The sequence below is a fragment of the Cebus imitator genome, unplaced genomic scaffold, assembly GCF_001604975.1.
Source record: "Cebus imitator isolate Cc_AM_T3 unplaced genomic scaffold, Cebus_imitator-1.0 Scaffold45, whole genome shotgun sequence".
Taxonomy (NCBI): domain Eukaryota; kingdom Metazoa; phylum Chordata; class Mammalia; order Primates; family Cebidae; genus Cebus; species Cebus imitator.
In genome coordinates, this window is record NW_016107360.1 from 6,490,562 (window position 1) to 6,515,445 (window position 24,884).

The following is a 24,884-nucleotide window of genomic DNA, read 5'->3' on the forward strand; positions in this document are numbered from 1 at the left end:
AGAATCCTCCTAACAACAAAGTAGATAAAGGTTTCCTAGGAGAATAAACTCACTAAATTAGGGCAGGAAATCTAGGCAATGAATGAAACTCAAGTTATTGGTTTACAATAAGGGGAAATGACCGCAAATGAGAGACATCTTTTGATTGCCCTATTATTTTCCTCAAAAGGTTCTTTAAGTACAGTTTCCTCTGCATAATTTATATCATGAGTTAACCCAAAGTCTTTTGTTACACTACCAAGAAAATCTGTCCTTGTAATGCACAGACAATGCAGAGAAAACAAGAGGATACTGTTTTATTGTATTCTAAAAAGAAGCTATAATTCTTAAAAATCTCAATCTAAGAAATTGTAAAAAGGAGAAAAGGGAAAAAGAATAATGCATAAGACACTAATTGCATGCTAAATTGATACTGATTAATTTTGCAGGCTTTGAAATGGACTATACTTAAAAACCTGCCTTCTGAAAAATCAGGCTAAAAGGATTATCTTCACTACCCTTTTAGAAGGAGAGGAAGAAGCATTAACTGTCAACTTCCTTCTCTCCATAAGAAGCAAAGCTACAGTTTCATGTACAAGTAAACCAGTCTAGGCTACATGACACAGTAGAGTACAAATACCAACCATTGAAATCTAGAAAGAAACTATACCCTAGGAATTATTTTGAAGAATAAGTCCACTTCGGCTCAACTACTTACTGTTAAACTTTCAAGTTCAGAGAAAAGTTTCTTAAACTTCCCAGGGATTTTCTAAAAAACAAACACAAACAAAAAACAGAAGGTCACAGAAGCTGGTTATTTTCAGAGGCATCGAAGGGAGTTTTCATTACATTGTTTATCTGTGTCACACTTCTGAACATAAATACCTCTATCATCTGTTCTACCCTGATTGCTTCTCATTATGCAATTTTCATCATCTCTTTAATGTGATCTTTCTTAGGAATGTTGCTTAAAAGAGCTTAAAATAACAGCCCCATGATTCAGGAATCTGGCTGGTTAGACATTCCACATATTGGTGGTCATTTAATAAAAACTTAGATTTCAGTTCCATACCCTACCTTTGACAAATGCTCTCATCTTCTTAATAGTCTTCCTGAGTGGGAAATAATTATGTTGGCTGACATTTTTAGTATAAATGATGTAATTTTATTTCACAGCATCGGGCTAAATAGTGAATAGCCAGAAGACCTTAAGTGGCGAAGCCTGCACTTAAATGAGTGGAATCACTGAATTGCAGAGCTCACAACAAGTGGCAGGCAAAGTGACAGGGATGGAAACACAGGCCATGCTCCCAGATAAAAATTCAGGCCTAAAGAAGAAGGGCCTGGAATGTTCTGGCCTGCCTTTAACAGGGCTAAATAAAATATTGGGTGGTTTTCAATATTGACTTAGTAATCTTTTGTGGTAAACAGCACATATTTAAAGGTAGCCTGAATTTGAACTCTGACTCTGCCCTTTCTAGCTATGTGGTTTGGTGTGAGTCAGCAAACTCTCAGATCTGTTTCTTCAGCTGAGGATGTAGAGACCACTCCATGAAAAGTACACAGTCCTTGGCTGGTGCTTAACAAATGCCAGCTATTAACACTAAATACAAATTTTAAGAAGACATTTCTGTGATTTTCTGTCTCTAAAAGGAATCAAAACAGTGAGGCAACTCCTACAATAAATAGGCTGTACAATTATTTAGAGATTTTTTTCCATGTGATAATTTTGAATCTGGACTCAGTTTCTCACAGCAAACAGGTAGTTCAATCTGTTTGGAAACTACACACACACACACACACACACACACACACACACACGCACGCACCCTAATGAACGGAGGATAAATTAAATAAGAAGATACAATATGGAGGTATTTGCAACTGATTTCAATCTTTCTTCTGAGCTGCCTACCTTAGTCTGTGGGACATCCCTCATAAATGTCCCAGTGGCACCTCAAATTCAACATGTCCAATGTCAGCTGTAGACCAAATCTAGGCATAAGCTACCTTTAGTAGGTCAAGTTTTATTGGATTGCTGCTACACCCCTTCATCCACACACATACTACAGCTGCTCTTTCACTCCAATGGCAGAGTTGAGCAGCTGCCACAGAGACCATGGAGCCTGCACAGCCTAAACATTTTTACTCGCTGGCCCTTTACTAAAGCACTTTACTGCCCTCTGATCTATTTCTTTAAATCTACTTCTTTCCCTGTATTATCTATTTGGAATAGTGTGATCACTTTCCATTCGTCCAGTCACCAGACCTGGAGATCCTGTGGTCACCTCTGCATGAGATGCCCATCCCCACACTCCAGTAACTCCCAGCTCGACCTCGAAGCCCCTGCAGCTTGAAGCTTCTCATTTGAGTTTTCTCAGCTACCGGGAGGCAGAATGAATCCCTCCACTTGCTCTGCCCTGGTGCAAGACTTCTGTCATCACAGGCATGCTCAGTTCTCACGCGGTCATCTCCTGTCTGCCATGGCACTGATGCAGCGCCCTAAATGTAGCAGGCAGTCAATGCGCAGATTAAACATAAGCTGGTTAAATCTAATTGAGTTACTTCTCCTCTCGATTTTTCCAAATCAGTTTCACTCAAGGTTTAATTCAAATTCGTCCCCCACTGACCCTTGCCAGCCATTTGTTTTCCTCCTACTCTAATGAACTGTGCCATCTATCCCCATCTCTTTCATCTGGCTTTGTGTGTGAAGGTCTTGTTTGCTTAACCAGAGCAGGGAGGGCTTTCGTTTCTTTTCTTCTGGGCCCCTTTAAGGAACACTGACTCTGACCCTTGGGTCAGCACAGAGCATTCCATCAGGGTATGACCCCTAACTGAAAGAAAGCGAATCCACAGGTTGCCCAGAGACCTATGCTGAGAAAAAGAGAGCTGGCCTATCAGCCTTTCTCTTGTAGGAGTTTGAGTTGGGAACCATGAAGAGAACAACACAGTCAGTGATAGGAACTAAATGTGAGAGGACTGTGAGGGAGACTGAGGAGATGGCAGTGAGCACATTCAGGCCAAAGGCAGAAGCATGAAGCTTAAAGAGCAATGATGAGGGGAGAAATGGTTGATAGGGAGGTAGCCAGTTGGGAAGGAAAGGAGCGAAGGAAACAGCAGCCCAAGGAAGGAAGGTGATGCGGCCATGAGAGGGGCCGAGTCCTCCGCCTGTGTCTGCCTAAGTTTAGGGCTCCCCAGTTTCAGGTCTTCCCACATGAATGTCGCAGTCCACGCATCAGACCTTGTGCGAACTTGAGTGGGCCTCTGCAGCTCAGAACCCAAACAGCCTTCGGAGTGCAGAGCCAGTATGTGGGAGGCCTGAAACTTGAGAATGTTTTGTGGATCCTCTTTAAGAAAAATAATACAAAATTACTTTGCTTTCACAAATTTTACAAAAATATATATCCTCCATGTGAACACACTGCCAGCAGTTCTGCACGTGAGAGGCTCTGAAGCTTAAACTCATTAGCATCACAGCAAACGCACTTCTGAGCACACATCATCGGGCAGGGAGACTTCGGGGACCAGCCTGGATGGGAACCACACTATCAGGCGGCAAAGAGGGGAAGACTGATTCTAGCTGGGGAGCACGTTACCATTTTTATCTAGTTCGGACACATTATACAACCGTTTAAAGACCATTTGATCAAAAACATACCCACCACCTTGACACACAACTTTTAAACATTTTTAGTTTAGTTGTACTCATCTCATTTAGTCCATGTAAATTACTTTATTTCCATTTTTTTGCCCCCCACTATGGGACTCCAAGGCTCACCTCCCAGGTCTGCGACAGTCGACTGACAGAAGCAGTATTGAGACCCATCACGATGGCAAAGAAAGAATTCAGGTTTCTCTGGGCTTTGCAGCTATAAAATAAAAGGGAGTAGAGGACACGTTGAGAAAACATTCTTTCCCGAGATGATCACAAAAGATGAAGCTGAAAAGACTCTCCTAGGCCACAGAGCTCAGGAATTCTGCTCTACAGCCTATGTATCCCTTACTGCCCCTCAGCTGTCTCTAAATGCCAAAGAAATGATTCCAAACACCTCAGCTCACCCTTACCTAAAGGAAAAGATCTGTGCTCCTGACACCCTCCTGACATTTCACAAGATTCCTCCTTTTTAAACCTATGTTGTGTGCATTTACAATTTCAACTGAGCACTCTTTTAAATTCATGTTTCTTTGTATATCCTGCACCCTCCTTTTAACAGCTCACTAGTCCTGATTCCTTCATCAAAATGCTTTTTTTCATTTTTTGACAGACAAGCCCTTCTCACCTCACAGGTCTAAGCTCTCCTTCCCATTACATTTAGACACTTTTCTTTCCTACTAACAAAATAGCTACTATATTATGCATATATTTTAAATATGGCATATATTAATGGGAATACTGTTCCACATTTTTCACTTAAACAAGGAAATGAAATGCAAAATGAGATCATGCTGAGCTCCATTCACTTCATGAGGCCATCCACTCTGCATAACATCAATCATGCCCAGAGACTTAACTGGTCAACATTCCACTAATTTCCAAAGCTAGCTACGGAAGCTTGGAATGGCAGAGGCAGCTCGGCTTTCAGGGCAACCACAATAGCCTGTGAATTCCAGGCACTCCTTTATCTGGAGAGCATTAGAAAACAACTTCTCTGAGGTAGGGCTTTAAAACAAAGTAAAAAAAATTACCCTACCTTGAAAGTTTACTATGAAAAAATATGAAGTACTTAACAGTAAGCAGAGTATGTACCAGGGACCTCGTGATGTTTGTCTAGCTTCCCTCAGATGCCATTCCTTCATGAGCTCTCCACCAATGTCTCATATGGAATTTAGGAACCGTGTAAGTCTGTGGCCTGTTTTTTCGGTTAAATACCATGTTATGTTATATACTATGGATTATTTACTATCATCATTAACAGTGATGTAATATATTTATCAAGAGCATATTATATAATTTATTCCTCTAATGTGGACAATAATTTTCAATTTTCCCTGTTATACAGAATGCTGCAATAAATTTCTTATACATACAACTTTTTACTGTATTTATAATTTTTTCCCCCATTAAGTTAGACTTCCAGTCATTCCATGATTGGTCAAAAGCTGTGAAGACGTTAAAGGTTCTCGATACATACTACAAGCCGCTGTCCCCCAAAGCTATACTGATTCCCAGTTGTACACACAGTGTATGAGATTGTCTAGTTCAGAATTAGGAGAATGACCTCAGCTGTGGAGTGAGTAGGAAGACCCACAGAAGCCGTGCACTGGCAGGACCTGCCTAAACTGGCCCGCCTGAGAGCCAGCCTCACAGATTAGGTACTGCTTGAGTCCGGCTGTACCAGGCTCCAAGCCAGGAAAGCTCAGGCCTGGGGGCATTCTCGAAGTTCCAATCCCAAGAACAGTGGAGCCTGGAGAGGACATGCTGCCTCCACACTTCGTGCCGAAGGTATCTGTGGTGGACACGTGTCTCATAGGCACCTTGCTGCTGAGCCTCCAATGAGCACGATCTGTTCCTCTCATGGTCCTCTTGTCCGGCTTTTGGCTCTGCCAGCAGTTCCTTGGTAAGTGTGAGGCCCTGTACCTTCATTTAAGTGAGCCCTTATTTATTAATTTTTTTTTTTGCCAACTTTCTCCTGGGTAGACCCTGCTTGGTACAGTCCATGAATAAACTAAAACAAGATACCTCACAGTCTGTGATTGGGAAACCTACTTGCGTTTGAGAGTCACTGCTTTCACATGGTGACTCCCCTTCCTCCTGCTGTTCACTTGCCTCATTTTACTTTTTCTGACTCTTTACACCCTGAATGTTCCCACCAGCCAGAACAGACTTGAGTTAGTGACATCTCCTGAGTTGATGTTTTGAAATACCAGGCTCCCCTGCAGAGGCTCTTGTGGTCAATAAAAACTGCTCCATCACTCTGCTGGAAGCTCTTCGGTTGGAAGTCTCTCTTACCCCGGGTACCTGCACCTATGATATGATGGAGGCCCCACTGGTTATGCAATCCCTGATAGATAGTAGGTCCCTTAAGGATGGAGTATATGTCTAATCTTTTTATATTCTGTCCATCACCCAGGTGCCTAGTACACAGCAAGCCTTTTAAACAGCATTTGCTGAAGTAGAAAACAAACTTCTAGGGAAATGAAATTATCATTATTCATTATAAAGATGTCTATTATTCTACTTTTTATTCAGCTTCATTAATCTATGTGAAATCTTAGAATTCCCATCTTTTTATCTATTAGCTCCTAATGAACAATTTTCCTGGTACATACAGCTGTCCTTTTTAGTCACATTTTAAGGAAAAAAAACCCACACATATAACTAACATCTAAATCTGCTAAGAAAAAAAAGGAATTAATACAGGCACAATTTCTGGAGAAGACAAATTGATACAGTGCAAATATTAGATACCATTCCAGGCTGAAATCCTCTGTTAATAGGGGTCATTCATTCCATGGTAAGAACAGACTGTCTAACACTAAACATTCCAGTTCAGCAAATACTCCTTTTGTCTTTGTGTGAGAAAATAAAATCCACTCAATACACTGAGGTGGGGGATGGGGACGGTGAGAAGGAGGGGAAACATGAATATGCAAATAGGATGCCTTAGGCAGGAAAAACACTTCATGATTGTGGAAATTACTATTTTCCCTTGGTTATTCCTACTAGCGTGATTATAAGGAATTTAACTCTATGTTTCTGTTGAATTCTATCCACTGGGCTAGGGATAGAGACCATCACCATAAAAATTCAAGAGAATGTAGCCATATGGAGAAGACGTGAATATATTTCATTTCCCTGAGGACAGGCAATCTTATAGTGGGAACTGAGCTGGGCGGTGTCATTTTTACTCCTTGGAACATTAATTTTCCATTTATCCAAGTGACTAGCATTTACAAGAAAGCTTTTTACCCAAAAGAGCCTCACCTTCAGGAATTTCACAAGCCATTTTGGAACACAATGACCAAAAAAAAAAAAAAAAAAAAGCATTCACCATAAAAGCAGTCCAATAAGATTATAAGATTTAGGAATATCATGTTATCTATCTTTCCACGCCCAGTCACACCAAATACCAGGTCAGGATCCTTCATGGTCTCTTGGCTAAGAAAAATTATCTTGCTCCTGGGCTCCCTTTGCTACAGTTCAATGTGCTAGTTTCAGACCAACCTTCCTGACGGACATCTCTGATCCTGTCAGTCTCCTGCCTAAAAACTTTTAAAAACTCCCTTCTCCTTTCTCAATTCAGTTCAAACTCTTCAATCTGAAATTCAAGATCTTTTGCAACTGATCCCACCTGTCTTTACAGATCATTCTCCCACAACTTCTATATACATCCCCCTCCACTCTTAATCAGAAGATGTTACCTTCTCTGACCACAGGCTCTGCTTCATTGTCTCAGCTGAGTTGGCCTCCCACAAAGAGTGTGCTCTTTTGAATTCCTACCTGTCACACCCTCCCCAAGAATTCAAATAGATTCAAAGGTAACTTCCTTCAATGTTTTCCTGATCCTACTTTCTACACCCTTGGGGTATGAGCTCTCCCTCCTCTAAAGCCCTTAACAGAATGAGATCTTCTAGGGCATTTCCCCATTCTACTTTGCAGAGGAGCCAGCTGAGGTATAGAAATGCCCACTGATACACTGCAAGCCTCACAAAGGCAGGAACTGTGTGTAGACTCAGTCTGATTTCCCCACACTACCTTGTATACATCTGTACATATGAGTGATCGATATTGACATGTACTTGAAAACTGATATAAAAACTACTTTGGAAGACAAAGGAGAAATAAAATCTTAAGGCTGAGAAGCAAAAAGAGTTGAGGAAGATTTTGATACATGCTCCCTGCTTCTGCTGGGGAGCGGTCCAAAGAACAGACTCTTGACATGACTCTGATATTTTAAGAGGATGCTCCTAGCAAGTGACTAAAATTTCATTCAAAATTTTCTGAGTCACTGCTATTTGCCCAAGTTCTGTACTACCCACCCAAGTAAAATGATTGATAAGAAATAGTCCCTGTTCTTTGAAAGCAAACACAGCCTAGTGAAGAAATCCTATATAAACAGATAAATTTAATAAATATAATATGATTTTAGAAGGTAAAATGTATATGTGTGCAGAGCAGAAGTAGTACCTCTGCATTTGAAAATCAGGGGTAGCTTCAGGAAGGAAGTAATATTTGACTGAGGTCTTGAAGAATGGCAACAACTCGCTGGGTGCAAGCGGCTATTCTTGGCAAAGCCAACAAGTGTTCATACTTGGAAGATGGTGCTCATGGGAAAGATGAGTGGCTGGAGCATGGGGTGCACCCAGGAGTGAGGCTCAGCGGGTGGGGTGAATGATTCTCACTTCCGCACATCATCCCTTTTTTTCTAGCCTCCTGTAGCTCACCCAGGCACATTGCAGTTCAGCTGCAGGATGAAGGATGTGTGTACTGCCTGCTTTATTAGTGCAGAGGCAGAGAGCAAAGTGCTTATGTCTGATACTTTGACATTTACTTTAAGGTATAAATACTTGAAATGCAAAGATATAAATATTCAAAAATGGACCTTTTCAGCCATTTGGTCATTTAACTTCATATTACACGTTTACATCCCAACCCTTATCATCCTAAGGAAAAAAGAAAGAAAAACAATGTAGTCTCTCAAGGAGACTAGAGGAATGGCACTTCTCACACTAGAAACTTACTGAGCCGCAATTTTGATGAATTTTTTCACCAGCTGCACTCGCTTGCCCAGCTGGCTGCAGAGCAGAATCTCCGTGGCCACCCAGAGCTGGACCTCATTGCATCTCTGGAGCAGAAGGCTGAGGTTTGCAGTGTGTTCCCCACTTCCCTGTCTGCTGAATGTGAAGTAGATCAGCTCTTGCTGAAAGAAAATGTATTCATGCCAGGGTTTATTTATAGCAAAGTACAGTTGATACAAAACTCGGTCACATTTAAGAGCTACTTCAGGTAGTCCCTCCCATATTATTAATAGGCAAACAGATAATATGGCGAACAGTAATATGTTAAATTCAAAGTGATTTAGTTTCAGAGGTGCCTCATTCAATAATGTTCACCTAGAACTATGTAAGTGATTTTTCAGAATATAAGGAATACATCTCTATATAAAAATCTAAGATATCCTAAAGTTTAAATCATAGGATAAATGGAATCCCCTAATTTCCCAAACTTGTCATGTTGAAAATTTCAAGTGAAAATGAATGCTAGTACTACCAATATTTGTTAAGGTGCACATCAGACCCTCACAGGTCTGTTCTCTAAGACAATGGTCCTCAAATTTTAGTGTGAATCAGGATCACCTGGAGGACTGCTAAAGCACAGACTGCTAGATCCCATCCCTAGAACTTCTGATCCTGTAGGTGTGTGGAGGGGCTGGAAATCTGCATGTTTAACAAATGCCCAAGACCCACTGATGATGCTGGTCTGAGTACCTGCTCTTTGAAAAACAATGATATAAAACATTGTCAAACCATAAATGGAAAGAGAATGAGATTAAGGCAAGGTCTAATAATGTACAAAAGCAAACAAGACCAGTAACTATTTACATAGACTGATCATGTGCAAAGGAATAGAAGAGATTTGCTTTTAAGTAAGTGTGTGCGTTTGTGTGTGTGTGTGTGTGAATTTTACAGAGGCAATCTACATTCTTTTGCTGCATAAGCAGGGGTATATCCTAGTCTATTAACATTTCCAAAGACACAAGCCATTTAGCATGAACGAATTCACTACTTGCTCACATTCTGATCATAATATTGAAATCTGTTTAATGAGTAAATATGAGGACATCTGGATATCTAAATTGGGTGTGAGGTTCCTTCTTCAGAAGGACAGGCCACTTTAGAATAAAAAATTTCACTACATGGCAAAGCAAATGCAACATATGGTTGCAGGGGGCTCTAACATTTTTCATCTCTTGATTCCTGTGAGCGTTTCCTCTAGCCAAATGTACTCGTGAATCGTCAGTAGCATTTTGCTCCCAATCTATTGTTTCAAAAATGTTATAATCTGTCCTCAAGTGAAAAACTGATAGACATAAAAACTTGAATATATCCAAAATTTTCAATAAAGTACTCAAAGTCTTACAATGTAGTCTAAATTTATAGAATGTTCTTAAGTAAAAAGATGGATAAGTGTGTGTACATACATAAATATGAATATGATTCTTATACAACTATCATAACCTTCATGGAAAAAATAAATCTATCAATATCAGAGGTAAAATAGTTCATCAACCCCATTAGAGCCTTATCTCCAAATATATATATGTATTTATATGTACAAAATATAGCACATTTATACATTACACAAGCATATGACCACACTAGAAGCAAATAAAAGCATGCTCACATATTCTAATTTTTTAAGAATTGAGTCAGTCTTTCAATATATTTAAAGTCCCCAAATATCTTTTGGACCATGTTATTCTAGCATAATATTATCAACACACGCATAGATATTCTTCACAAAGAATTCACAGTTAAAACAGCATTTGTATTTTATCTTTTCACTCCTCACTTACCTCGTGAATTGAATTGAATAGACTCCAATCAAAATTCATTAATTCCAGAGCAAGATCCCAAGTGTTCATTCCCAAAATCCTCATCGACCTTTGCTGTGATTCCTCATTTTCTGCAAACGGGTTCTAAACCAACAGAAGCAAAAAGATCCTCAGGAATTCCCAAATGTTTCGCACAGCATTGGCTGGCTGTAGGAAAGCACTAGAAGCCCACATTAGCAAAGTAATCTTTTCTGAGCGCACTTAGTATTTTCTCTGGTCTGTTCACCTTCAGTGAGTTACAGGCAATTTAGGAAATGGTCTTGGAAATAGTACAACGTGATCAATGATACTTCAGTGAGTTCACCCACTCCTCCTCCATCCCTCTCCCCCGCCCCCACGCGCGCACACACACACGCACAAATCTGATTATAAAACACTGCCCTGGCAGACAGCATAATGAAAGCGAAAGCCCCGAAATCACTTTGGCTTCTGGCAAGAATTAATGTGCCAGCAGGGTTAGTATAAAAACAAACAAAAGAAATGTCACTTCAATAAAGACAGACATGGCTTTAACAGGAACTATGTTTAACAAGTCTCATTCCAGACACACATTTACACATTTTACTAAAATGCCCATGGTAAGTGAAAAAAAATTAACATGAAATAAAAAATAAAAATTATTTCATTTATATCCCATGGTAGATTATTATTTTCAGTATCAACTGCTTTCCCTATGTAAATAGGGCCTAACCACTATGAGGCTGGTAACAGTATTTCCTTAAGATATGGCCTAAAGTTATTAGATGTCATCACAACTTTAACTCTATTTCACCACTAAAGTTATTTAAAACATTAATTGGCATCTTTCCAAAATAGTTGATGTTTTCTAATGAAAATATAAATTCTCCCATTTGAAGGGTTAGATTTGAATAATAACTTTAAAACAAAAAGAAGGAATCTTGAAAAATAAATGACATAGTAGGATAAAGGGGATATTCCAGGTGCCAAATATTAATCCATATTTCTAAACTAAAAAATAAATTATTTGCATTTTAGAAGATTTACATTGATAAGTAGGTTTCTTTTTTTTTTTTTTTTTTAAATCTAATGACTGAAGATCTTCATAGAGCTTTCCCACAGACTCAGTCCTCTCAGCAGTAGGTCAAGGTTCACTTTGTCTCTGTATCCCCAGTGTAGGGCTAAGTGTGGTGCTCAGAAAGTACTGACTAAATGAACCAGCTAACGAACCAGTGGAGGTGGAGGAAAAGCCGAGGTTTCTCAGGGACTGGTCTGGTTAGGCTAAGAACAGACAGACTCTACTGCTAAATTCCAAAGAAAGAACCAGAGTGAGGAAGCAGCACACATACCTGCCTAATAATTTGGAGGTGTCAGGATATTTCTACTTGGCTTTTTGTCCCCATTTTCTTCCTAATTGGGTCCCTTACCCAATCGGAGTTATTAACTCCAGTTATTCAAGGTTGAATAACTCTATTCAAGGTTGTCCTGCCCTTGCCAAGAAACACGAAATTTTTCTATCTCATTCCTTCATTGCACTAATTCCTGTTTTCCAAGAGGATTAACTAATCTATGTGAAAGTGATAGTGGGTACCAGTGTTTTCATGTGTTATTCTTTCCTTTCAATGTTTGATTTTAATGGACATCTTTTGGTGATGAAATATCTAAACCTATGATTCCATTGGGAAAATTTTAGGCATTATCAAGAGTCAGCGGGGGAAGCTTTTGAGGGTAGGATGGAGTCTGGCTTCTCTCGGAACATATTTCATAGCACCTATTTATTTCGTCAAGGCATTGCCCAGGCCAACCTTATTTTCTGAAGGTGGCCCTGGATAGTAGTAGACTGAGCGTGGAGATGCATGGGAGGGAGCTGCCTGAGAAGGCCACACGTGGCTGGCGGAGGAGGCGTGGAAGATACTCAGAGTGGTGATTTCCTTTACCACAATGATCCCCACAGTAGCTACGTGTCAGATCATCCTCCTTCATGGGGAGGGGTAAGATCAACCTCATTATTTACTCAGAAATGCTGTACAGCATCCAGTTGGTCACATTTCACTGACAGAATTACACAAGATCTGTGACCTGCTGAAGGACAGCACAGGAAAGGTTCAACTAAGACATGTACAAATGAAGGGAATATGCAGGGGCTTCAGAGTCAAACATATAAGTGCATTTAAAAATCCTCACACTCTGGCCGAGTGCGGTGGCTCACGCCTGTAATTCCAGCACTTTGGGAGGCCGAGGCGGGCGGATCACGAGCTAAGGAGATAGAGGCCATCGTGGTAATACTGTGAAACCCCGTCTCTACTAAAACCACAAAAAATTAGCCAGGTGTGGTGGCACGTGCCTGTGGTCCCAGCTACTCAGGAGGCTGAGGCAGGAGAATCGCTTGGACCCAGGAGGCGGAGGTCACAGTGAGGCAAGATTGCGCCACTGCCCTCCAGCCTGGGGGACAGAGTGAGACTTCATCTCCAAAAAAAAAAAAAAAAATCCTCACACTCTACTGAGGTCTTTAGGAACCGCAGTAGCAATTAAATCATCCACTTACTATAAGTGTTCTTAAATTTTGGACTGAAAGTAACTTAAAGCATGGGTTCTACATTTCTCCAGACTCTTTCTCTTTGGCAGCATCTGATGCCCCATTGCTATGACCCTGTTCTACACAGTGAAGCTGGTCATCCATGCCCTTCTTCAAGGGAATGGAACAAAGTGTACTGAAACATACCGAAACAAAGGTCTCTTTCCCCTTAAATCTACCCAGGATTCATTTCTCACCTCATCTCCATATGCTCACCAAAAAAGAAAAAATAAAATTAAAATTCCATGGGAGGAGTCACTTGTCTCAAATCCTTTATTTCAGGGACTGAAAGTGTTTTACTTAGGCAGGGTTTAGAACTCCTCACGTTGGATTAAATTGAATTAAATTTCTCAGTCCCTTTTTGATTTGTAAAAGTAATGTTATTTGGGAATTGTATCGCCGGAAAAGGAAAGAAATAGTTTAATATTTTTTTCTAACATTCATTATAAACATATAAAAACTATGCTTTGAATGTGACATTTGTGTGTGTGTTCCTTTTTTTTTTTGCGATATCACCCTGACATTCAGGCTGGAGTGCAATGGTGAGATCACAATTCACTGCAGCCTTGATCTCCTGGGCTCAAGAGATCCCCCCACCTCAGCACACACCTAGGGAAAATTGGAGTGTGCTACTATGCCCAGCTAATTTTTAAATTTTTTTGTAGAGAAACGGTTGCAAACTTTTGAGCTGGTCTCAAACTTCTGAGCTCAAGCTATCCTCCTTAGCCTCCCAAAGTGCTGGGATTACAGGTATGAGCCACCTCGCCTGGCCTGTTTGTTTCAAATACAAGGCTGAAGGTCCTTACCAAAGTGTCAGCCAGGTCTTTCCGGTAGACATATATCCGACCAGATGGCTCGAGGGATTTGGAGATGACTAAGTCATTTGGCTGAAGTTCATGCTTTTCTTTATTTAAAAAAAAAAAGAATAATTAGAAATACAAGAGTAGCAGCAGTAGGCCTACACAGTATATTTAAAAAGTGAAACTTGCCAAAGAAAAATACTTTAAAGTAAACAGAACAAAGTGGATTAATTCAGCTCTGCACATGCTGTACAATGACACCAGTGGCATCACGAACAGCTCTCACTGCTCAGCGGCCAAAAAGTGGAGCCCTCTTGCAGTTCTTTCCTATAACATTGAGTCATTGTTTAGAACACAGAACAGTTTAAGAGAAACAGTAAAATGTACTCATCTAAGATAACCATACCATGTTAACACTGGTTACATTTAGGTCTGTTTTCGTTCTGATTTTTATCTAACTGTGCGTATATACACAAATAATTGCATTGATTTGCAATGATTTATGCATAGGCATTTATAATTATTGTGGATACACATATATTTGCAATTATTCCATACACAGTTTTATATTCTGATGTTCATGTTTAATTGGTTACATACCAATAGTATATACCAATACATATAACTGCCCTGGTATACAAAATTAAATACCAATAGTTCATTATACCATCATTTAATGTTTCCTCTGTTGTTGAACATTTAATGGTTTTTAATTTTTTGGGGTCATACAAATTAGATGGCATGATGTATGCTAAGTACTGGCACGGGGCCTGGCACATGGGGTTTGGTAAATGGGATCCATTATTATAGCAGCCATAATATATCCTGCTGAAGTCAACATCCTTATGTATAAATCTTTGATTATAAAGGATTTTCTTAAGATAAACTCCTAGTGTTAGAATTACTAGGTCAAAGGGAATGAATATTTTTTATGTTTTTGATATAAACTACCAAATTGCTTTCTGATATTTTTAAAGCCAATAGATTTTACTTAAAAATAAAGTACACTGATCATTACTTTTTTTTTTTTTCTTTTTTGAGACGTAGTTGCACTGTCACCCAGGCTGGAGTGCAATGGTGTGATTTCAGCTCACTGCAACCTCTGCCTCATAGGTTTAAGCAATTCTCCCACCTCAGCCTCCCAAGTAGCTGGGATTACAGGTGCCTGCTACCACACCTGGCTAATTTTGTATTTTTGGTAGAGATGGAATTTCACCATGTTGTCTAGGCTGATCTCGAACTCTTGACCTCAAGTGATCCGCCTGCCTTGGCTCCCAAAGTGCTGGGATTTTACAAGGTGTGAGCCACCATACCCAGCCTGATCACTGCTTTTAGTAAGTTTGCTATTTTGCTAATACAAAAAGTAGATTCTCTGTTTACTTTATATTTCTTAACTACTAGGTTGAATATTTTTTGTATATTCCTCTTCTATCTTATTTTTCTTGTTGCAAATTCCTATCCTTTGACCATTTTCTACCACAGTTGGAGCCCTCTTAAAACAAAATAGCTTTCTTCATAGAAAATACCCTACCACCCACCTACAAAATGCATAGGGGAGTAGACTAAAGTCATACTAAAGTTTATTTCACTGTGACACAATCAACTTCTCCTAAGGGAGCTATCCAGCATGACTGGGAAATGCAATATTCTATAGGCCTTTTCTAGACAACTTCATTGGTCCAAATACAAAGTGTGGTTTTGAACATTTCTGTTTAATGCAGAGTATACAAATAATAATCTAATGTATTCTTTATGGCCCAGCATTATAAAGATCCATAGTGTTATAATACTGGGCTGGTGACTTGTACAGCGGATGTTCTCACATGGCTGGGTTCTGAAGTTCCATTTCCTAGGTTTCATTGGCTCCTTCTTTGTTTAGCTATAATTTCTTGCAGCCCTTTCTATGCCTACATATACCTTAAATCTGAATTTATGAGAGCCATTCACACTTTATAGAATAAAATGTCATGATTTTCTGATAGCAGTTTTTTTATTTGCTGAGAAACATTTCATCCCATCCCTTTATTTTCAGGTTTATCACTATACTATGAAAGATAACAACTAACAGAATTTTGGCTGGGCGCAGTGGCTCATGCCTGTAATCCCAGCACTTTGGGAGGCGGAGGCGAGGCGGGCTGATCACAAGGTCAAGAGATCGAGACCATCCTGGCCAACACAGTGAAACCCCGTCTCTACTAAAAAACAAAAAAAATTAGCTGGGCGTGGTGGCGCACACCTGTAGTCCAGGCTACTTGGGAGGCTGAGGCAGGGGCACTGCTTGAACCCGGGAGGTAGAGGCTGCAGTGGCCACTGCACTTCAGTCTGGCACCTGGCAACACAGCAAGACTCTGTCTCAAAAAAATAAAACAAATAAATAAATAAAACTAACAGAATTTTAACCTCTCAATAACTAGGTAGTTTATTGTTACGACATACATATAACTACCGTGGGTACAAAACAGCTAAAAACCTACTAAAGCTATGAGAACGATACTATTGCTCCTTTCAGGAAAATCCATAAAACCTCCAACATCTCCGACATCTTAAAACTTTTTTTTTGACAAAAAGAAAAAAGTCTTATCATTTCTTTTTGAAGTAGCACTAAAATATAATTTATTAAAAATTATGTAACTAGAACAAGGAGTGCATTAAAGCTCTTGAGTTTGTTTTCTTCATTAAAAGATTATTGTTTGGGGGATAAAAAGGCAAAAAAAAAAAAGTAGAGGATGGAAAATAATGGCACATTTCCAAATCTGTGGGATAATTCAAGAGATATGCTGATATTTCTAGTGATGATTAGCAATGGGTCTATACGCATTATAATGCTATTGCCCACCCTAATGAATCTAATTTAATAGAGTGTGAAAATGGTATGTCACAGCCACCAAACATATTGGGTAGTGAAAGAACAGCTCATTAACTGCCAGCACGAGTCCCTGGGTTGACTCTGAGTCAGCTCCCAAGGGAGATGGGTCTCAGTTGTGCTGCAAAGTTCATTCAGCTCTTCCTCCTCTGGCATCTTCTGTCTGTACAGGGACCCCAGGATCACTCCCTGTAGTGGTGCTATCTTGAGAGGCAGATGCTCAAGCTTAATTCTGCTTAATTAAGCAGTATTGATGAAGCTTAAAATCCTTTTATATCTTTGGTCACTTGAAAATTACACATAACACACATTTATCACACCTATTTGAAATATATTATTAAAAATTGAACCACTACTTAGTTAAAATTCATTTAGCCCTCATGTTTCTCAAATTCTTTTTTTCTAGATCATGTTTTGCTAAGATACACAATTAGAGCCCTCGGAGAGGGAGGAGGGCCACAGAGAAAGGCTTCATTTGCAAACGTAATCCACCAGCTTGCAGGACCATTTTACCTGCCTGAGCAACAGAGCACTAGGAAGAAGATTCTGTCACATAATACTTTACCCTCAAGTATATTATTATACACATCTCCTAACTGGAGAATGGTAACAAAGGGTAAACAGGAATGCAATTTATCTGCTCCCTTCACCCGCCCACATCCCGGGTTGATTAGTCCACACAGTACTCACGTTTTTCAACTACTGATGCTAAGTCACTTTCTTTGTATTTTTTTCTCAGGGTTAAGGAGATATTAAATAAAGATTGCAAACCAAAAAAGGAGGCCAGCAACATTGAGATCTGACAGGCTCCAGTGAAAACTAAGGGGTCTGTTCAAGCTGCACAGATCAATAGTGTCAGCTTGTAATCTGTGTGATCTTATTCAAAACAGACAATAAACCATTCTCTGAGGATAAATAAGGCCCAACAGAAGGAAAAGCTGTAACCAGGCCTCACTCCCCATGTCCACCTAAAGGAATACTGCTGTGTGAGCTTTCACCTTATTGTACAGTTTGTCTTTCTTTCAACAGGGAGTCTTTAACCATTAAATTGTCAGCCCGCAATATGACTGGTTCAAGGCAATCTTTCCTTTTTTCTTCCCCCGTAAAGTAATTTCACTCTTTAGAAATTTCCCAAGTTAATTTAAATATGAAAATAGAAGGCTTATCTGGAGTACAAAATATGAAAAGCTTTATAATGTATTTCAAAACACTAGCATGCCTCTCTATTCAGTTCTTGGGGAGAAAATTCAGTATCCCACAGTACCCAACTGTTGTCATGGAAACACTTCTGGTAGGCAGCTTCTTATTGTTCCTGCGGTCATTCAGCTGCGGGCCCAGAAGGGAGGAGCTGCACTTTTACTCTACAAAAACGCCAACCCTCCCCTTTTGAAGGAGATCAGTGAAAGATTAATATTCAAGGATAGAAAACAACTTACCCCCAGAGAATGTGATGGCCACCAGAGCCAGATCCTCTTCTGCATACTGGATCTTTTCTGCCACGACTTTTAGGATCTCTTGGGCTGTACTGGAAACTTTTGCCTTCACACTGACATAGGAATGCTCCGTTATATACACGTGGCAGAAAACTGCACAAGTGAAAAAAACTGTTTGTAATCAGAGAACAGTGGTCATGACATACAGACTTTTCCAAATCAAGGCACCTGGATCAACTCTTCCAAATCAACCCACCTTCCTATTCCGTTCAGTATAGCACATATAGAGTTAGATTTGCATATTTATATATGCACATGAGCATCTGAGGGTGTATGTCTATAAGTGTATGCTTGCAAACACATGAAACTCAGATATTACAAAGCTAGCCAACAAGCAAGAGTGGTGTTTAATCTTTTCATACTGTGCTGAGAGACCTGAATCAGGCAAGTGTGTACTCATGGTAGAAACCACCTGACCATAATATAGTGGAACCTGTGGTACACAGACTGTACTTTTAAATCCCTTCTTTGACAGTTTCTGAGATCTCCCAAAGCTACATATTAAAATGTCTAATTCATAAATTTTTACTTTACACTCCATTTCAGGACAATCTCAGTGCCCCAATCAAGAACATCATTGTATTTTGCTATTAGAATTCACTAAAGCTTATCTAAAAATCTGTCATCTGCCTTGGTTTTTGTGTTCAGCTTTCTCAGTCACTTAAGAATGACTCCCGTTCCCCCATCAAGGTAGTGAAGAATTTAGTTTCCAAATGGAGGTCACATTTCTAGCCTTTTAAATTTCCTTTTCACTGTCTGTGATGCTAATAATTATTACTAGGATGTTATCACTATCAGGGTGAATGGATCCTGGAAATGTTTTCTTTATGATATTAATATCGGAAACTGTTTTAATAGCAATGGAAGTAACCGACACATTGCCTCTTGTATCAGCTACTATAAATGTATAAAATGCACTATCTTCTTTCAAATCGACAGAAGGACAGTAATATACTTAGATATTCTACTCTTTGGTATTAAAAAAAAATTGGGAGTGAAGCTTCTAGAGAAATTTTATATGCAGCTTAAATGGCACCACAAAACAAACCCAGGAATTTCATAGAAATGCAAATGAAGCAAAAGTCTAACTGTGAGTTTATATGCATAGAATCTCAAAGTAAACACACCACCAGGAGACATTTGACATATTTGGTTTGGTTGGGTACGTCGTCGCTAAAACAATAGCATCTAACAAATAGTTGTTTTATGTTTTGCCAACAGACTAGCAAGAGAGAAAAAGGCTTTCCTCCTTCCATGGAAAGATGAAATTTTTCGGCAAGACAAAATCCAGTCTTTAAACCACTAAATGCAAGTTAAGTTTACATCTTGCTAAATAAACTGATAAACAAAAAGAGGCTAGGGTCCTTGAAATACTTTGCCTCTTTGCAGCTTAGCTTGGAAAACTGTATGATTAAACTATAAGACAAATGGGCAAGGAAGGTCAGCAACCAATGAATTAGGAAGTTAGATAATTTTGTTTGCTCTTTCACTTGGTACAGATGGCACTTAATATGAGCCAACAGAACCATCTATCAGGAGCATTATATACAAACACCATCTAATGGAATAAGCATCCTTGTGACTTCTAAGTTCCAGAAATTGGGCAAATATTAAATGATCACACTCAGAATTTCAGCATATGGAGAAAGATGAGTCAAAAGAGAGGGTCTGTGAGTCAATCCCATTAAAATTTTAATTTGCTGTGTTTTCCAGCTCTGCACTTGACTCAACCTTTATCTAAAAGGAGAAAACCACTATTAAGATTTCTCGTTCCTCTTTAAAGTAGTAACATAGAAAAGACCATCAGCATCTTCAGGGTGCTAAAAAGGTTTCACCCCTTGTGTTGAATGAACAGCCCTCTTCAGGGGAAGCTATGAGCCTCTTCCATACAAATGAGCAGTGACTGAGGGCACAGGAGATGGGTGGCACTGCCCACAGAGCCTAGCCTTGCAGGAGTTTCCACCGTGCAGCCTTCTATCCATTATTTAATCCAAGAGTTTCTTCTCATGGACTGAGTTATGGACTGACTCAGTTCAAACTCTGCACATTGACTTTCGTGATCCTTCCAGTTAGTCATAGGCAATGGGCTGATGAAGGCAGGGAGGAGATGGTCCTAGGATAAAAAGGCTGAGTTTCCTGATCATTTTTACCTCTTCTCAAGAATGCAAGGAGGCTCTAGGCATTGTTTACTTTCCTTGCTTCCCAAATTATAAGTATCCTTGGTGCTTGGGACAGAATTATATGATCTAAGACAACTATAATGCTCAAAGCAAGAAAAGAAAAACCATGCTATTTGATGCTAACATGCTTATCTGAGGGGTGACAGATAGAAATGAAGGTTACTCAGGCTGATGCGCCAATGTCGGAGAAAAATGGTGGCTAACTGCTACCTACCCCCAAACCCTCACTTAAAACCATACTCACTTTCCTCCGTTTCAGTCACAGTTCCTCTGTGCTGGAGCCAGTTCTCCTTAAGACTGAATTGGTGGAAAAGGGCTTTATTCTGTGAGATGGGAGAAAGAGAACAATGAATGAATGTATTACTGCCTTTTGGAAAACCATAGCTGTTTACAACATGTTCCAAAAGAGCTAGCCAATTTTTTTTTTTAATATGAAATTCCCCCATCCAGTCTTAGAGAAATAAAGTGGGAGTTGCCTCAATTAATGCAAACGCTGGTGGAGATTCTGAGCAATCTGATGGGCCTGGGCTAAGACCAGCAGCAGGCCAAAAGCCCCAATCTTTATTCCCTGCAACACGATTTTTCACATCTGCCTATTACAAACATCCACAGATTCTCCTGAGATAAACATCATTTCCCCCTCCCAACATTAATCTCTAAGGTATAGTTATCACAATCTGATCCTCTGCTATTAAATTGTTCACAGAAGCAACTTTGAGATGGTTTCAATACCTCTGCTGTAGTACAGTGACTTTCCTAAGGGACACAGGTATGCTGTTCATTATGATGATCCACCTGATACATCTGTGTCTCCAAAACTTGTGCCTGACATCTGTCTACATTTTCTCCTCATCAAACTGGACTGGGAACACATTCCCACCTGCTACCTTCTCTCTTTCTGTTGTATTAAAAGAGTAAATATTTTCCTTATGAGACTCCTTTCCTCTTAGAGTCAAGATTCTTCCTGCCTGGATTTTTTTTTTTTGACATAAACATTTTAAAATTCAAATTTATGTCACTCTGGGGATAGCAGGAAGCCCCGAGACTCTAAAATGCACCATAAAATCAGCAGAATGTCAAAAAGTCAAGGGTACACAGCTGAAATCAGACCTATACCAGCACAGGGATACAAAAGCAAAGCAGGAAAGCGCAGGGAAGCTGCAGCCCCAGGCGCCCTGCCGTGTGGTGTTATGCTCGAGGCAGTATTCATTTTAATTATGAAACATGCCAAGGGAGGCAAGGCAAGGTCTCCAAACCGGATCACCTCATTTTAGGTACAGAAGCATCTGCTTACCTTTTTTTGTGGTGAATATTCATCTACAGTGCTGAAGAGGAAAAAAAAAAAATGACAAGAAGTCAGTCTTTGTCCCAAACCCAGAATAATGCAGCATTGTTACGGAAGACTAATTTTCCAGCACTAGACAGAGGTATGTTGCTCTTTAAAAAAGATAAAACACAGTATTCATTAATTTACTATGTACAACACACTTGACATTGGGCTATGAATTTCAAATGAGCCGGGAAGTAAAGAAGTTATCGGTTCCGCAGATGTATTTTGCCTTCCACCTACAGAAAGTGCAGCTCAGAAGTGAGGGAGGAACTGGATCTGCTTAGTCCACGGGAACTCAGTCCACAGAAATGAGGATTTTTTTTAAATCGCAATAATCAGTCCATAGAACTAAGTTTTCTCATACAGTGACAGTGATAGATTTTAGGTGATATTATGCTATTTAGATAGCTAAAGGCACATCTTTTCCAGGATGTGGTCTCTGTGCGGTGGAACTGGGAACACTCTGCCCATCTCTGATCATCTCAGCAAAATTCCACCTTCAAGTGCTCTCTGAAGGCCCCCTCTACTGATGAAGGAGCCAGTACTGGGGACAATTTCATACATCACTAGGTGAACTATAAATTAAGAGTATCAATCTTGCTCTCAGAAAGAAACATTTTCTCCTCTATTTATGCACTGGGGCTAGACAAAAAAATGTTATGAGTTTTACATTTAGGGCTTGAATCTTATTCTAGAATCTAAAGATATTTCATAATCTTATAAAATAGGTAAGAATCATTTCCTTTTTGAGACAGAATCTCGCTCTGTCACCCAGGCTGGACTGCAGTGGCATGATCAGTGTTCACTGCCGCCTTGACCTCTAGGGCTCAAGTGATCCTCCTGCCTCAGCCTCCCAAGTAGCTGGAACTACAGGCATGTGCCACCATGCCCTGCTAAGTTTCTATTTTTTTTGTAGAGGCTGGGTCTCACAAGGGTGATCTTAAACTCCTAGACTCCTGGACACACGTGATTCTCCCACCTCTGCCTCCCAAAGTGCTGGAATTACAGGTGTGAGCCACAGTGCCTGACCAAGAATTATTTCTTAACATCATATTCTTCTTTTGCTCTGCTGTTCTCCATTTTTGTGTAGGTTTCTAAAATGAAATGTATTACATTTCTATTAATGTATTTGATGAAATGTGTTTACACGTTTTAAACCATGAATTAAAGTTTCCCAGCTGTAACAGGTCTGCCTCACAGCACAGAGCAACTTCCATACGGGGGATTATTTTGATGACAAGGCTGTTCTTTTTTTCTTTTTTTTGATTTCATTTACTAGTTCATATTTTCATATCAGCCTTAGGCTATGGAAACTTAACATAAGGTACACTGTAATAGAAGAGGACCTCCAACATTCACAGCATTCATCTCTAGGGTACTGTGTTAATTTGCACTTTACTTTTAAATCTCTCAATATAAGATTTGGATGACTGAGGACTAAAGTATACACATGGTTTGCTACCTAAGATTAATTTATACAGATGTTTCATTTGCAATGAGGTCTCCCTTTACTAAAATTAGGTCAAGCTTTAAATCACAAATCAGTAATCTGAAAGCCTTGAATTAACATTTTCTATAAGAGGTGCAATTTGTGACTGTTGAAATCTTAATAGAAGCTTTTACAACTTGACAATATATGTGCTTCATGTTTATGAAATATAAACTACGTTGTAAATCAGACAACAATTCTTCTCTTCAGATGAACTCTGTGGCTAAATATGAAGACTAAATGACGTGATGTTTTCTTTTACTGAAATTATTAAGGGGACTGAAAGGCAATATCACTAATAGTAAAGTCGGTGTTGCCAATCTGAAAGATTAATGACAGATACCTAGGGGATACTTTGACATGCCAAGAGTCATTGAGTAAATGGCTTTTTGTAATCTTTCTAAATTGATAAAGAAACCTCAGGGAGCCCATAAAAATTGAGCTTTTAAAATGCTCCACAGGCTGGGTGTGGTGACTCACACCTGTAATCCCAGCACTTTGGGAGGCTGAGGCGGTCGAATCACCTGAAGTAGGGAGTTCAAGATCAGCACAGACAACATGGCAAAACCCCATTTCTACTAAAAATACAAAAATTAGCCAGGTGTGGTGGTGCATGTCTGTAATTCCAGCTACTTAGGAGGCTGAGGCATGAAAATCACTTGAACCCAGGAGGTGGAGGTTGCAGTGAGCCAAGATCGCACTGCTGCATTCCAGCCTGCGCAGCAAAGTGAGACTATGACTCAAAAAATAAAATAAAATAAAACAAAACAAAACAAAATAAAATGTTCCACAATTCCCTGAGATCTATTTATAAAATGCTTCCTCCCTATTCCATAGAGATAGCTACAAGCCCCACAATGACAAGTTAAACAGACTTTTAAAATTAAGTAATGATTGACTAATTGTTTATATGCACTTGATTGTTATGACCCAGGTTGTTTTTACTATACCAAACACGGTTAAAACAATAGTCAGTGAGCTGAATTCAATTTTATTTCATTTTGAGTTATAAGAACAAAACACACAATTTACTACTAGAAAAGCTAAAGCATCAAGATGAATCTGAGTCAAAATGTTCAGAATCAACTTTTATGTATAAGGCATTCCAAACTCTCCCATATTTGCTACTGCTTTCTTTCATTAACTATACTTAGGAAAATGAAATACTTACTGACGACGGTGCATTCCAAGTATCTTTTGAAATTCTTTCAACTCTTTTTCAAGTATTGGATATTCATAAACATCATCCAGTACATTCCTGTATATAGTCTGGAGAAAAAAGACAAATGACAGCTGAGTAGTTGAATGCCTATTTTGTAGGGATTAAGACTCATACCACGGCTATCCTAACAGAGGAAAGAAGGAGGGATTCAGGACAATGCACAGTTTTCACAGGTGTCAGTGAGATCCAGAGTGGGATCATAACTCCTAGCTCTTCACTCAAATGCCATGGCTTCCTATTTGCTGTTAGGGCTGTAGGTGGGAATTCTGGAAAAAGAATTCTAGAGATCCCTGGCTGGCTAGCTACTAGAGATTTCCATGATCATTCTATATCTTAAAAAAATAGTATCGGCTAGGTGTAGTGGCTCAGGCTATAATCCCAACATTTTGGGAGGCTGAGTGGGGAGGATTGCTTGAGCTGAGTATGAGACTAGCCTGGG

The 24,884-nt window shown here is 39.5% G+C and overlaps 1 protein-coding gene across 2 annotated transcripts in view; it reads right to left on the reverse strand.

The window, feature by feature from the left end:
* The window catches only part of RAPGEF5 (Rap guanine nucleotide exchange factor 5), a 249,618-nt gene that overhangs the window by 17,691 nt on the left and 207,043 nt on the right, over window positions 1-24,884 (reverse strand). The window contains exons 14-22 of one of the 2 annotated variants that reach the window (XM_017526967.2): window positions 24,395-24,492; window positions 21,699-21,729; window positions 20,649-20,727; window positions 18,168-18,317; window positions 13,875-13,972; window positions 10,497-10,619; window positions 8,662-8,840; window positions 3,758-3,848; window positions 698-748 (exon numbers count right to left, since the gene is read on the reverse strand). In XM_017526967.2, the coding sequence (XP_017382456.1) occupies window positions 698-748; window positions 3,758-3,848; window positions 8,662-8,840; window positions 10,497-10,619; window positions 13,875-13,972; window positions 18,168-18,317; window positions 20,649-20,727; window positions 21,699-21,729; window positions 24,395-24,492 (900 nt within the window). Of the gene's footprint in view, window positions 1-697; window positions 749-3,757; window positions 3,849-8,661; window positions 8,841-10,496; window positions 10,620-13,874; window positions 13,973-18,167; window positions 18,336-20,648; window positions 20,728-21,698; window positions 21,730-24,394; window positions 24,493-24,884 lie in introns of both variants that reach the window. The other variant, XM_017526966.2, reaches the window with a different exon arrangement.